At 38.5% G+C, this 14,653-nt stretch overlaps 1 protein-coding gene and 1 long non-coding RNA gene across 8 annotated transcripts in view; one reads left to right on the top strand and one right to left on the bottom strand.

Annotated features, from left to right (window-relative positions):
• Positions 1–247: 247 nt before the first annotated feature.
• On the bottom strand, positions 248–10,054 carry LOC121057505. Of its 3 annotated transcripts, XR_005813822.1 has the most exons (7): positions 9,721–10,054; positions 9,019–9,368; positions 8,272–8,433; positions 7,490–7,711; positions 6,616–6,670; positions 5,333–5,395; positions 248–3,917 (listed from the first exon to the last, which is right to left on the bottom strand). It is a non-coding gene; the product is annotated as an uncharacterized LOC121057505 (long non-coding RNA). The 3 variants fall into 3 exon arrangements; XR_005813818.1 differs by having other exon boundaries at positions 5,333–7,711; positions 9,215–9,368; XR_005813821.1 differs by lacking the exon at positions 9,019–9,368 and having other exon boundaries at positions 5,333–7,711.
• Positions 10,055–10,135: 81 nt separating this feature from the next.
• APOO (apolipoprotein O) overlaps positions 10,136–14,653 on the top strand; it is a 31,813-nt gene continuing 27,295 nt past the window's right edge. For 2 of the 5 annotated variants that reach the window (XM_040531796.1, XM_040531815.1), the window contains exons 1-2: positions 10,136–10,244; positions 13,797–13,907. In XM_040531796.1, coding sequence (XP_040387730.1) covers positions 10,236–10,244; positions 13,797–13,907 — 120 coding nt within the window. In that variant the 5' untranslated portion in view covers positions 10,136–10,235. Of the gene's footprint in view, positions 10,245–10,371; positions 10,672–11,927; positions 11,987–13,796; positions 13,908–14,653 lie in introns of those variants that run through there. The other 3 variants (XM_040531780.1, XM_040531788.1, XM_040531806.1) reach the window with 3 other exon arrangements.

A 14,653-nucleotide genomic window follows, 5' to 3' on the forward strand; every position in this document is an offset into this window, starting at 1 on the left:
ATCAGATTGTTTGTATCGAAAGGAATGTATTTGATAAGTTAACAGGAAAAGTTATTTTCAGAGTCTGCCGCGTTTATGTCTAGCAATTGGAAATACTTTTCCTACATAAAATTAAAATTATATATATATATATATATATGACCTCATGTACATTTGGATTAACTGTCTAATGACTACCCCAGGGCTGCTATAAACTCTGAATAATTTAAGAATTGCCTCTTTTAAACTGTTAAAAAAAAAAAAAAAACTTGTATCTTTTTGGCAGAAGGTAATTTTCCCTAGCTATGGATACAGTATGCTCAGACTTGCATATGCGCTGTGTTTGGTTTTTAAACTGAAAAAAAAATGTATAAAATGTGTATAAAGAAAAGTGTAAATAAAATATTTTTAAGCTTTAAATGCTCTTGTGTATACTTTGTAATACTTAGTGTAGTGTACCTGGGTTGCAGGACTTTACTAAATGTATATTTAAACAACAAAAATGGGAAACGAGGCCAGCCTTTGGTGTTCCTCACAGGCTGGGAGAAGAGAAGGTCCAACCAAATCTGTCAAATACATGGAATCAGGGGCTCTGAGACAAAGTGTGTTTATTACACGCTTGGACCCTGAAAGCTAAGTCATACCACTTTGAGTTTCCCATAATGAGGTATTAATTTCAGGATTGATGTATCAGATTAGGACAACATTTGATACCAAGAAGGGAGGTAATACAGGAAGGAGGTTGTGATCTTTGTTTTCTCAAGCAGGCTGATGTAAGCCTTCCTTGTCAGTCCCTTGACATGTTTTTCCTTTTCTCTGCAAGCATTCTTCAGCAACTCTCTTGCTGTCAAAGTCCCTGGTTTAAAAGGCTATTACGAAAAATGTTTGAAAATAACTGTGATGGTCTCATCACAGTCCAAAAATAGTACTCTAATGTTATTTTGGAACACAGGATGACTGAAGACTTTTTGCACGAAGTTGCTTCTTTTCCTCCCTCTTTGGTGGCCTGACTTCGGGCCACACTAAGCAGCACAATTTAACAGAGAACAGCACAGATCCACTGGCCCCAGGGAGCATGCCACAAGAAAAGGGGCCTCTTTGAATTGCGGTGTGTCCCCCATTTTTGGTTCAGACCAAACGTAGTAGACAGATACAGCAGAACAGAAGATGACAGCAATCTTTGCATGTCACAAATTTGTTATTTACAATTATTTTTTGTTCATCTTTTAGCTTCCTTTCTTTGTGAGCGAGGTCACATTTCTGGCAGTACCTTTCTACCATGATGCTACACTTGGCTGCCTTTAGCACCTGCTTAGTTGATTAGGAACCTTAAATAATGCTTCCATTGTTTCACTATGGAGACTCTCAGATTAACTGGCTCATAGTTGTTCTTATCAAATTCTTTACTTTTTGGAGTATGTGGCTTTATTTTTCAGTGGTAGTTCACTCATCTGTGTTCACTTGCTTTGTGTGATATTAAATTAATGTTAGTTTGGCAAAGGTAGTTTTGTTAATTCCTTCTAGATTTTTGGTATGTTATCCACCCCTGTTGACTTGAAATTCTTAATTTCAACAGATGTTCCCTGTTAGTTATAGATTTTTTTTTTTTTCTTATTCCATCAGCTTCATAATATTAAAACAAAAACTGTTGATTTGGGTGTTCCACAGATGCTGTATTTCTTTGGTACCTTTTGAGTTCATAATGTACTTGTTGATGTATCCCCTCCCTGCCCCCAGGGTATCAAGTCTTCGGCCTATTAAGTCTTGTTGATGTTTCAGTGTCATCTTTTGATCATAGCACCACCTTGGCCAATGCAACTTTCTTGGCATGTGCAAAATTTTTGCTCGTTCAAGTGAGACGGTAAGGGAATATGTGTAAAGATGGTCCTAATGTCTTTTCATTAACATTTTTTACGTCTACGTTTGCTGCTTTGGTTGAAAAGTTAGCTTTTGGCAACGCTCACAGGTAAAAATAAATCTCGTGGTGATCTCTGTTTAAATACCCAGTCTTCTGTCGATGACATTCATTCCAGCGATTAAGTGCCTCATGCTGAGCACCCAGCATTCTAGATTAATGCTATGTATTACTTGAGAAAATAAGAAAAAACTCTGCCACGTATCTGGTATCTGTCAAATGTGTCTCACGGTGATGTCGCCCTTGGTAACAGTTCTGTAACGGATAAAAGTTCAATAAATTGTGCTGAATAAAATACTTGTTTTCTAAGGAGATAGATGGCTTTAGTGGTTAACCCTTTTGTTGCAGTATTTAGTTTTACCAGACAGATACGTCTTTGAGCTAAACTGGCACCTTTCTTTCCCCCACCCATTTTCAGTATGTCCTCAGGCACAGTGCAAGCGTTGTTTCTTTTACTCTTTGTTGCCGTGTTGCTCATCTCACAAGCTTGAGTTAAACCGACCATAGAATTCCTTATTCTCTGTGACAATCTTTTCTCTCCTGTGGTCAGTAGTGTATGTTATGGGTGTGTTTACACGTTTTTGAGTACTACTGGTGAGATTTTCACTTCACCGTCCCTTCTTTGTCAAAAGAATTGCCTGATGCTAACTGAAAACAAGTATTTCACACATGTGCTGCTTTTTTAACTTCCATAATCTCAAGGGAAGAGTTCCAAGGTGGTCAGTATATTCCTCTCGTGTTTACCTTCCCAGATTCCTGAAGTCATACAAAATCCACAGACTGGTATTTGTGGTGGTGACACTGGTAGCAATATAAGGGACAACCAAAACGCTCTCCCCTATTGGGGGGAAATTCAGTTCAATCCTAGAAAGCAAGAAATTGCTCTGCTACCTTCTTGTGCCTCTTGGAAAGCCTTCTTGGCTAATTTATGCTTGGGGTGGAGTCCTAATCACTTGAGCCTTCCTGACCAGCTGTGGATGTTCTGTGGGATTTGCCTTGTGTAACAGCTCTTCTGGCTTCCTTTTCTGGCTCTTGCAGGTCATTCTCCTCACATTTCTTATCTAACACGGCTGGCAACTTAATACCAGGAATATACTTTAACTTCCAGCAGTAATTTTTAATATGATGATAAAACCCAAAACATTAAAAAAATTAAGTTTCAGAAGGCATTTTACAGTGCAAAACCTCCCCGTCCCTGATCCTCAGTTCATTTATTGCAACCTGGAAGTGTTACTGTCAAGTGATATCTTTCTTTCACTGTTTCTCCTGACAAATTATCCAAAACACTTGGATAGTAAAAAATATCCTAATTATTCTATGAAAAGAATCTTGTAGTCAAGAAAAAATAGGTAATGATAATTAACCAAACTAAGGATTTTATTTTAATGAAACTTCATGTCCTTAAAGATAGGAGCTGATCCAATTATTACCAAACTTATTGGAAATTTTTAGCTGAAAGAGCTGGATTTTGGCTCAGTACTGTTCTCTGAAACCAAGGTGAGTAAGTGAAATAACCTAAATAATGTAGCCAGAGGAATCTCCATACAAGCTTATTAACACTCAAATAATCAACCAACTGCTCTTCATAGAAGTTCTGAACCTAAGCAAGTGTAATAATTGTTTGAGTTATATCCTAGGTTTGCAGTACAGAGTTGTTTTTTATTTCACATTTTAAAAATAATTACAATGAATATATCAGTTCTTCTAAACTTAAGTGTAGGAAGCCGTGTTTTCATATTTGCAGTCTGCTCACAAAGCAGGAGAGAATGTGTTAAAGCGACTACATGGGTTAGCAATTTTCTAGTGCTTTAACTTCTGAAGACTTGTGCTGAGGATCAGCTGAGGATGCAAATCATTGAGTGTCCTCAAGAGACAATGCCTGTGACCAGGCATACAATTTAGCTGCTTCATATTCCTGTTTTGCTGCAACAGTAGACTGATCCTCAGGCTTTTCGGTTTGTGAAATTGCCATTTCTTGACGTTCAGCAGAGTCATTCCTATTCGTAACGTTCAGTTTCGGTACCTGTGTAGTACCAAACATAGTTACAAAAATATAGGAATAAGAATCTATTAAATCGCACTCGAGAAACATGACATTTTTCTCACCTATAAAACTGCTAAAGCATTGTTTTCTTAGCTGCACTGGGACCATGTTGTACTACACAAGACTGATGCAGCTGACAAGTTGAAGAGGTGGTTCCAAATGCTGTACTAGAGAAAAACAGTTGAAAGAGAAAAACAGTTGAAAGTGAAGCCTGTCAGTCTGTATGCCACTACTCTATGCCTTTTTAGTTCCTACAAAAGAAACTATGATCTTAGCCTTGCTCCATAGGGTGTAGGGGCAAAAATGTAACTTGCTTCCCATCAGAAGTACTAGGTGATAACACGGTAAAGATATAAGGTTGCCAATGATTGCTCTGAAAGAAAAAGCTGCAGCAAACTATGCGGATGAAGGTTTCCTTTAATGCTTTTGAAAGACCCCTGAAACATGTCTTAGAGCTTCCTAAATGCACTTCAGGATTAAATATGTGGGAAGCTGAGTATTGCTCTTCCTTGGAAAATGTTACGCTTTTGTGGAAAAGAGAAACAGAATGCTCCCAGAACGGAAATAGTAGTTGGAGGTAGCAGATGTGATCTTTTTTGATGAATGTAAGGCAAAGAAAGCAAAGGGAATGCGAAGGTACAAAACAAGCCTGAACAACCATAATTTGCCACAGTACTAAAGAGCAAGAAACTGTGGTGGAACTTCCTGGCTAATGACTTCTCCACAAAAATGCTGGATTATATCCTGAAAAATGTATCATGCTTCCAGTTTTGCCTCATACCATTCATTCTTTTTCAAACACACCCTCTTAATTTTTGCTATTTTCTGTCAAGCTTGAGAAGAACAACGTTTGACTGCGTGGACACCATAGTGGGCCAATAAGAGTGAAGTGAAGAGGTGACTAATGAATTATATGGAAATGAGGACCTAGAAAAGAAAACCTTTTAATAACCAAATACATTTTTTTTTTCTCCCAAAAATGGTGTTACTCTAGATTGAACAAATAAAACCACGAAACTAAATTTTACCTTCTAGCAACAGAATAATACAGGGTTTTTGTTGTGCTCTTTTTCCTGTTACCTCAAATGATGGTGACAGCATCAGTGGAAAAGAAATTCACGCTGTTCTTAGTATGCTACTCAGCTCTGTCTCGCTCCTCGTTTACTCTGTGCAATAAACCTCTGGAGAATGGCCCTCTTCTCTTATGATCCCTAGGATCCTCCAAGGTTACAAGCCCTAGCCTAGGGGCTTAATAGGGAAGCAAATCAAAGTTTAAATCAAGAGTTAACTAACAGCGTAAGTATAGGCTTTACTATTTAATACATACAAACCTGTTTCTCAAGGAACAGCTAACTTGTATCATGCAAGGTGTAGCACAGCATATAGTAGTTTACCTTGCATTCTCCAGGAGCTGTTTTTGTGTATGAGTTGGTAAGTCCCATGGACTTCATGTAGTCCTAGAAGTGTGAGTGGATACTGTTAGAATATATCTAGATACCAATAACAATATATTTATAGGCAAATAAAGATATCCCATTTTCTTGCTAAGAAATGAAGCATTACTGTGAGAATAACTTATTTAAGAAGTTTAAAGATTTGATGTAGTAAATAACCTAGAGACTGGCAACAGTTGCAACATCTTTTACATTTTAGCCTCAGTTAATGTGCAAAATGTATCCAGATCTACTGAAATATGAGATGTAGTTAAATTTTGAAAAGAGTTGGCCTTTGTTGTGATGGGTGCCAAAAAATACCAAAAAAAAAGTTTGTTAATTTATATGTTCTCACTGCTATTAGTAATGTTACAACTGTGTACTTGAAGATGATTGTTACACCACACTCTTAGCTGACATCTCTGTTGGTAGCATCAACAACTTGTTAACAGAACAATTATTCCTCAGTGCTGGAAGGGTGTAATACAAAAACGTGGAACTAGAGCTACTGATTGGTGCAGTAAGAAGACAAGGATCTGAATTACAGAAGGAACATCGGGGTGTTTAACCATAGCAATATCAAAAGTGAAACTATATTCAGTTGGATTACTTTTTTTTTTTTTTTTTCAGGATACATTTCTTTCTTTTACCTGGCATCTCTAAGGATTTAGAAACGACCGAGTATATTTTGGATGCTGTCAGTATGTGACAAAGTTGATGACACATCATGTACTAAAATGCAGTAATGCCTTTCATGCAGTTAAAGGTAGGTCAGTAGGAAAGCAAGAAGAAATCTGCAATGGTATCTCTATCCTTCAATTTACTTATGCAGTGTATTATTTCAGACCTTTTAGCTTCCAAAAGAGCAACTCTGACAAGCATTAAATTCAGAATACTTTAAGAACTACTCATGTTTAAGAATGAAAAGCAAAAGCACAAGGTAAGTTTCACTTCAGATAAAACAGTACAATTATTATTAATAATAATAATAATAATAAACGTATAATAATAAACGTATTTAACACGTGTTTTTTGCTGTTGTTGTTTTTTCAAAATAAGGAACAAATAAAATAGGATTAAATAGGATGCTTGTGAATACACAAAATACCCTCCCTTCAGAAAGAAACTTGGAAAAGGTCCATCATCAGACAGCCCTATAAAAGGCGGTTCAATTAGCTGTTTAACAAATATGTGCTAAAAGTGACAGGAACACGAGAAAAGGGTTGTGTGCTTTGGAGGCCTACCTAGTAAAGCTGTATACCTGATGTGTCACATCCGACTGCGCTTTGTGCAGAATATCTAGAAAGCCCACCAAAATATACAATCACTTTCAGTTCAGTTTATTGGAGCCCTTGTGGTTATATATTTTCTATTAACTACATAGTTTCACAGTAACTTGAAAGGAAAAGAGACCTGCCGAACAGCATTCCTTTAACTTAAAGCACGCAAAAAAAGTAGTGAGAGGCAGAAAAGCAGTTTATTTTATAAAGATTTTAAAAATAAGCTTTAAACAGGCCGGCAAAACAATAGTGGCAAGTCCTGGCATTAGTGAAAAATGAGTGAAGAATATAATTTCATTTTAGTGAAGAAAAAGTGCATGGAAAAAAATATTAAATACATACAAGATTTATCATGAAGGAGGACCTCAAAATAAGCCAGCCTTTCATATATATAATGTTTTCCAATGATCAGTGTCAGTAGGTAATGACACTGATATTTAATGGAAAGATGTTATGACCTCATATTTTAACAGGAATGTGCAGCAAATCCATTTTTTTTCTACCGTAACTATAAATGTGTGGCAAATAGCTAGCTGTCATGTTGCTAGAGAAAGGATTGTTCTTATTTTACTGACAAAAAAAATTGAACTGTAAATAAGCAATCTAGTACATTATGAAAAATCAGACCCTATTAGCTAAGGCAAAGGGTTAGCATCTTAAATTTTATTTCTGCCTGGACTGAAATAATTTATGAATTGTGACAACGTTTTCAAAATTCTTTGAGCTGCAGCTTTCTAAAGGAAATATTTATTTCACAAGTATTTAGAAAAGCTAATTACCAATGAAAGGGAAGAATACTCCTTGCAAATTAAAACTCAAGCTTGGTATAGGTTCTTACCTAACATTAGAAGCAGCCAGGAGTTGATTATTCCAAAGGTCTTTATTCTGTGGCCTCAGCAGCAGAAACTTCAGCTCCTTTTAAAGTTTGTCTTACAGTGTTTTGGAACGTGCACAATCCATTATGTCATATATTATCACTGTCCTAGACAAATTTTGCAGAGACAACCTTTTTCAGCAGTTATTTGGGCCACCATAGTATGCAGGGATCTCATCCAGATTACTGTAAAAGAATAATACACCTACATGAAAACTAACACGTTTCCATTGGTCTTCTCTATAAAGTTTTTCCCATTCTTTTTAATCAGTCACATCAATCACTTAAAAGATGAACTTTCACAAAACAAAAAAATGAACTCAAGATAAAATTGGAGCCAATAAAATTGCCTGCATTAGAAAATTTTATAAAACACCAATCTATTCTTCAAATATTTATATCTGCATTATCAATAATTGCTGTGTAGTTACTGCATATAAACATATCGCGAAAATGTGTATTTGTAACACATACACCACTGATGAATAAAACACATCAAGAAATGTGATTGCTTTGCAAACTACCCTGTCACTCTCCACACTCACAAAGCTGCCATAAAACACTGGAGAAACATTTTTCCACAAATGTTTGCTACACCCTGACTGCTTATTTTCTACAGATTTAACTGACGGCACAAAGTACAATTCAATGGTGAAAGAGGCCCATTCTTTAACCAAAGGTCACTTGTATACATACATTTTAGATACAACTCTTCCTTGCTAAAGAGAGAATGTTCGTAATCAAACCTGTAATAAAATATCTGAAAACATTTCCTTCATGAATGTAATCTTTCACTGTAGCAATATGCGTTTCATCTGTTATCATATGTTTTGGTACCAAATCTCATCTTGTACCATTTGTTTGAAATATTTCCGATATCCCATTAACTTGCAAGCATCAGCTGCCACCTGTAAAATATAGCAGAAAAATACAATAAAGCTTTAAAAAGAAAAGGCAGGCACAAACTGCACTCTTCTTACTTTACTTCAGATTGCTTCCGACAATAGTTCAATCTATCAATCTAACACATAAGAAGGACCATCTGCTATTTTTGTAAACATCTCATTGAGAAGCATTGCCCCGTTCTATAATATGATAGCTAAACTTCCCCGTTAGTCTGGAAAATATTTATTTCTGCTACACCTGGTTTCAACAAGTCTGCAAAGAGACTACAATAAACAAATGGAGGAATTTTCTTTAAGATGGAGCCTATGAAAACTGTCATCACAAAGAAAATCTAAGATTATAACAGAGTACTTCATCTATCTTTCCACAATGAATTTCCTGATGAAATTCATTTGATTTGATTTGATTTGATTTGGTTTGATTCATTTGATTTTGATTTGATTTCCTGATGAAATTCATTTCCTTGCTACCATGTTCTTTGTGTGCTTTAACTTTTTAGGTAAAAAATCTTTTTGATGTATTTCTTCCAGAACTAATAGGACACTAGTTTTTGTATTCTAAAAGCAATATTAACTATTTTAAATTACTGTAATTTTTGGACTTGACAAAACTCGTGAAGAGAGGATCAACGTTATTTTCTTGGTGTTCTTACCTGTGTGTCTAAATTAGGAGTGCAGGCTTCTCTTCCAGTCCCAGAAAAAAGGACCAGATGAGAGAGCACGTTTCAAAGCAGAAATACGGTGCTCTTAACACCCTCTGCTGGAGTCTGCATTGAATCCACACCTAGGCAGCAAAGGTTCCTGTTAGGTTGCAGAAGTTAGGCGGTCTGAATCGCCCCTTCAAGGCAAGTTGTGGTAGAATGGCATCACAACAGAACTGCGGTGGCCACTGTACGGCACAGCTATGGAGCCTGCGTTTTCCAGGCATAACAATTACTCTGAGCAAAGAGTGCGGAGAAATGATTTAAAATGTCTTTCTGTATTAGCCTTAAAAAGAGTTTTTCATCGCTACTAAAAATTAAGATTATTCAGTAAAAGCAAGTCGCCTGTTTGCATCTGAAATGTTTTACTACTGTATGAGCAAAATAAAACAAGAGGATAAATATCTAACCAATTGTTAAAAATAACGAGCACCAAGATGCTAGTAACTGATCAGAAAATGACGTCACACGAAAAAGAGCTAAATAACCTCATTCGTTTGTTCATTTTCCACTAATGTATTTGCCACCTTGGTTTTGAGTGGTGCAAAAAAAAAAAAAAAAAAAAAATCAGTGAAAGGTGGAAACTCACGATCAGCAAATCTGAAGAAACAACGTGTTTTATTAACTGATGATAGAATAGATTTCCCATTACTCAAATCAGAATGTAGGATTGTTTTGGCTTGTCCTAACTGAAGGGAGTTTATTGCTCGTTAGTTCTGATATTCTCCTGCAGCTGAGTAAGAAGCCAGACAGAGCATAACGTATAGGAGACCCTCCCTCTGAGCAGGTGTGAGCTTCCTCCAAACGAGCGTGCCCAGAAGAACTGGAGGTCCCCCGCCCCGGGCTGGAGAAGCCAAGGCACGCTCAGGGGGAGGAGGCGCAGCGTTAGCGCACTCCCCCATCTCCCCGCCCGCAGCGCCGGGACCCGGACCCCCAACATGGCGGCGGGGGCGCGCACGCGTCTCCGGGACACCCGGGCGGGGCCACGCGCGGCGCGTGACGTCACGACGGGGCTCCCCCCCCCCTTCGCCGCCTCCTCCGTTCCGCCGCTCGGCGGCTCCCGTAGCGGCGCGCGGGCTGGTGACGTCACAGCGCGGCGACGCCATGCTCAAGGTGAGGCGGCCGGTAGCGGCCGGTAACGGTCGTGGGGGACCGTTGGCGGCCCGGGGGGGGAGGAGGGGGGGGAGGCCGGCAGGGGGCGCCTCGGGAGCGGGCCCGCTTCAGGCTGGGTCGGCCCCGCGAAAAGCGGGATACGGGGTCCTGGTGTACGCTGGGCTGTTCCGCCCTGACGGGCTGCGGTAACCGTACCGAGAGGAGCGGGGAGACCGCGGGTACAGGGGAAAGGCGATAAGCTCTGTTTAATCGGACAGCCCCTGCCCCCATGCTTGCTCCGAGGGCTGGCACGGGGTCCGTTTATCGCCCCTGTGGGCCGCGTGCGGTTAGGGGCTGGAGAGAGGCTGTAAGGGACACCGGCGGCAGGTGGAACATTCAGGTTTCAGGGATAATTTCCTTAGGAGTCGTCCCATGCCCGCACATAAAGGTGAATTCTTCAATTTGAAAAAAAAAAAAAAAAAAAAAGCACAACACCACTCTGTTTCTTTTTAACTAATGTAAATCCAGAGCACTGCCCAGGCAGAATCCTTTTGGTTTTGTTTTTTATCTGCTGAGCAGCTGTAAGGCAAACAGAAGGCACAGCGCCACCAAAATGTTTTACTGAGCCACTTCGTTTAGTAATATGTGGTTAATATGGAATTAAGAGACGAGATCCTAAAGGTTTTATTGCGTGCATGTGTATATACACTGCTTCGGTGCTGGTCCTATCTGTCCCATAAACTTAGCTGATCTAGAGGACCACTGCAGTATAGCTTAAACAGTGCATTTAAGGAGACATTAATCTTGCACTTCTACAGGTCAATTTCATTTTATTTTTTTTTTTAATGTAAATGTGAAACCCTTTGGTAACTACTTGCACTTCCATATTTTGATTAATGTGAACAGTGGAAGTTTCTTTTTGAGTAGTCGCTTTGGGAAACCAAGGTGGTTCTGTTCTTCTGGTCTGCTGTTTGCATACATATGAATATAAAAAGCACAATTGTTTACAAGCATTTGAACTTGGTAATTCTGGTGACATTTAGATAACTTTCAAACAATGTAAATGTTGTTAAATAACAGAAAACCCCACACCTGCTGTTTAACACAGTAGACTGGATTTGTTTTTCCTAAACAGAGATTTTCAACAATGAATTATACTTTTAATTAAAGTTTTATTTGGGGATGTTGCTGTGTGTTGTTGTTTTTAATACAGGAAACACTCATCGTAGCATTACCCTGAAGAAGATGTAAAAACTGTTCATGTGTATTCACATAACAAGCTTCTGCCATATTCAAGAATTATATTTTATATACTTATATTTTTGAGTGGCTCTCTTTGAAGTTGTATTTTTCAAGTCTCATTCCAAAAGTCTCCCCCACTGCTAAACTCTTTGGAGTGTAGTATATGCCACTGATGGAATAGCAGTTCTGACAAAGCTATTTGGAGTTTATTAGATTTACTTGAAGTTTAGGCTCACACAAAATATTTCCATTGAATGTGGCTGTTCAGGCAACTGTTAGGTGCAGTTTAAATAAATCTGAAACTGCTTTGAGGAAAGTGGATGGAGTGGAGAATATCTTGATGTCTTTTCTGGCCATGTGTTTTGTTTGTAAGCATTTGAAAAATCATAGAAAGTAATATTTTACTAAAAGTATATTTTTCAGAATGAAAATGCATTTCAGATTCTTGCCTTTTCAGTGGCAGAACAGTTTTGCAGTAAGAAAAGGAAAGGATGAGGAAATATATTCTACAATTCTTAATGGTTAGTGGCATTCATGTAGCTTGGCTAATGGAAGTACGTGAAGAGTCTTGAAGCAAGCACTTTTGCAGATGGTTCACGTCTTTCTTTGGCTGTGAAACAGAGCTGACCCGGTGGTCTATGTGGTGTTTCATTATTGTGCTGTAATAATGTGTCCATAACTACAAATAAGGTAAAACTTCCACTTTAGGGAAGTTTTTCCATACCTTCTGATCCATCAGATCCCGTATGTTTTTCTGAAAAGCAGTCCTATGACCTAGTTCTTGTGTGCTGTTTCTCTGCCCGTAGATGAACATTTTCAGAAAGTTCAACAATTATATATTCTGTTTTTGAATATGAAGGAGTCTCTTGGTTACTTTACATGGTTAATATATATACTCAATTTGCAAAGCAGTGGAAGAAATACTGATCTGCGTGCAATAAACATAGAGCCTGAATAACATCAAAGCTGTTTTCTAGCAGTTCTGCAATGGGCAGAAACAAAGCTTCAGAAGTCATCCAGCTGCTAGGTCAGTTGTCGTGAAAGATGAATCGATTGAATCACGGCTTCAGTTTCACAAGCAGCTAGGTCAATGCAACGTACCCTTACAATTACTGACGAGGAAGAGGTCTTGCTGCCTTCTCCTCCTCCATCCCCTCTTTCCTGGTCACACAGCCCTCTAGTGCTTGTCAGCATGAATAGGTTCACAAACAGATTCAACTCTCTAACCCGCACAAAGCTCTCTGCTTCTTTTGCAGGGCAGATCTTTCGCCAAACAGGCGAGGTAAATTGCCTTGTGGTGGAAACGTCCGGCCACCAAAGTTAGGGCCAGGTGGGCAGCAGGACTTTTCGGAATGGATGCCGTGGGCAGAGCCAGACCTTTCCAGTCTGGTGGGCACAGGCAATTAGGTTCACTCACGTTGTGACCTGATCCAACCAAACACGAGCTGCTGTAATGCTGCACATCTAACGCACGGGTTTATCTGAGCAGTAACAAGAGTATGAGGCACTGAAAGGTTTCCCGTCTGAACTGCGTTTCTTGAGTAAAGCAATGCTGTTAATAAGGATAGGCATTTGCTGGGAAATGTTTTTCTGTGCATTCTTCATTCACTACACAGCTAAGATTATCTTCCATTTTTTGTTAAAGCATTCTCTTCTGCAAAGAAATACAATTTAGTGTAGGTCATGAATCCAGGAAGAATTATATTCACATTCCACGTTGTGGTTGAGAGCCTGGATGGAACCTGAAGTACTCAAAAACTCTCAGGTGTCTGACATGATGTGCTGTAATTCACATTCTCACATAAAAGTAGGAGATGTTCCTAAAATTCTTAGAAATTGGTGATTATGTTCTGATACTTTCAACTGTAGGTCTCAATTTTTCTTTTCTGAAATCTGGATGTAGGCAATAACTAGAAGTAAGATGCTGAACTCTTTGGTACTAACTGCAGAAAAATGGGAGAGTTATACATTCATAAAGTTGTTAAAATATGAATATCAAGTTGTTAGTGTCTATACTGGCAAAGTTGACAAATTATATTTCACATGAGAGAAAACAAGATCTTTTTGTGAGATGAAAACCGATGAGGTCAGCATTTGTATCTACTTCTCCTTTAGCATTAGGCTTTTCTGAATAATTTGGGTGTTATCATACGAGTGCCTGACAGCATTAGGGTTTGTACCACTGACCCTCCTTTCTCCCAACTTCCAAGCATCTTAATTCGTCGCTTATTACCATACACTGCGGCATAAACATTGTCTGCATGGGGTGTGTTCAAATATGTTGCCATTTTGTTTGGACTTAATTTGCTTGTCCTCCCGTAATGTTTCTAGATAATTCGACTGGGGGCCACCCCTGTAAGCCTGAGCTTGCTCTCTATCCAAGTTTATGCTTCCTCTTCAGAGAAAGAAACTGCCAAAAAAGAGTTGCTGAAAATTGATGAGGTAAGTATGGTTAGAGCCCTAGTGCAGAAATATCCGCAGAATTCTGAAAGACAACACACTTTGATGCATGAAACCAGTTAGGTGCTTCTCTTTGCTCTTTAGATTCTTACCTTTAAACTTGCTTCTCAGTTTTTCTGTATTAGAGATGCTGATATGGCTGTGCTTTTTTTTTTTTTTTAAACCTGAGGGCAGCATCTGATGCCCTCTGCTTAGTAGTGTAGACTTGTTTGTCTGCAAGCTTTTTCCTGCATTGAAGCCTTCTGTTCTTCATTCAGAAATTTCCTTTCCACATTTCTGGATTTACCGGTGATCATGTTTAAAATCCACGGGACTATCTGCTTTTTGTCCAAGTAACACCGTATATTTTAAATTACAAATACTATTGGCAGGTTCTAATAAAATGCCATTCATTTTTTCCAATAAAACAGCAAAGTCAAAAGTTTTTTTCCTAAAAATACAATAATTCTATTTTTTTTCAGGCAAAATTTCTTGCCCTAATGCTTTGAATCCTGTGTTGTAGCCTACAGGCTATGCTGTATCTGCCCAGAATTATATAACTTTTCCTTGCTTTTCAGGATTCAGACCTAACTAACAACAAATACGATAAGCAATGGTATTGATATTTCTTCTCTGAAGTGTTACAGATGTTTTGGTTACATCACAACCAGAGCTCTAAGACACCCTGTTAACTGTAGTGTAGTGACTCACCAACATTGTTGCATAAGCTTTTAACAATCTCCAGCATT

Source organism: Cygnus olor, chromosome 1 (genome assembly GCF_009769625.2).
Source record: "Cygnus olor isolate bCygOlo1 chromosome 1, bCygOlo1.pri.v2, whole genome shotgun sequence".
NCBI lineage: Eukaryota > Metazoa > Chordata > Aves > Anseriformes > Anatidae > Cygnus > Cygnus olor.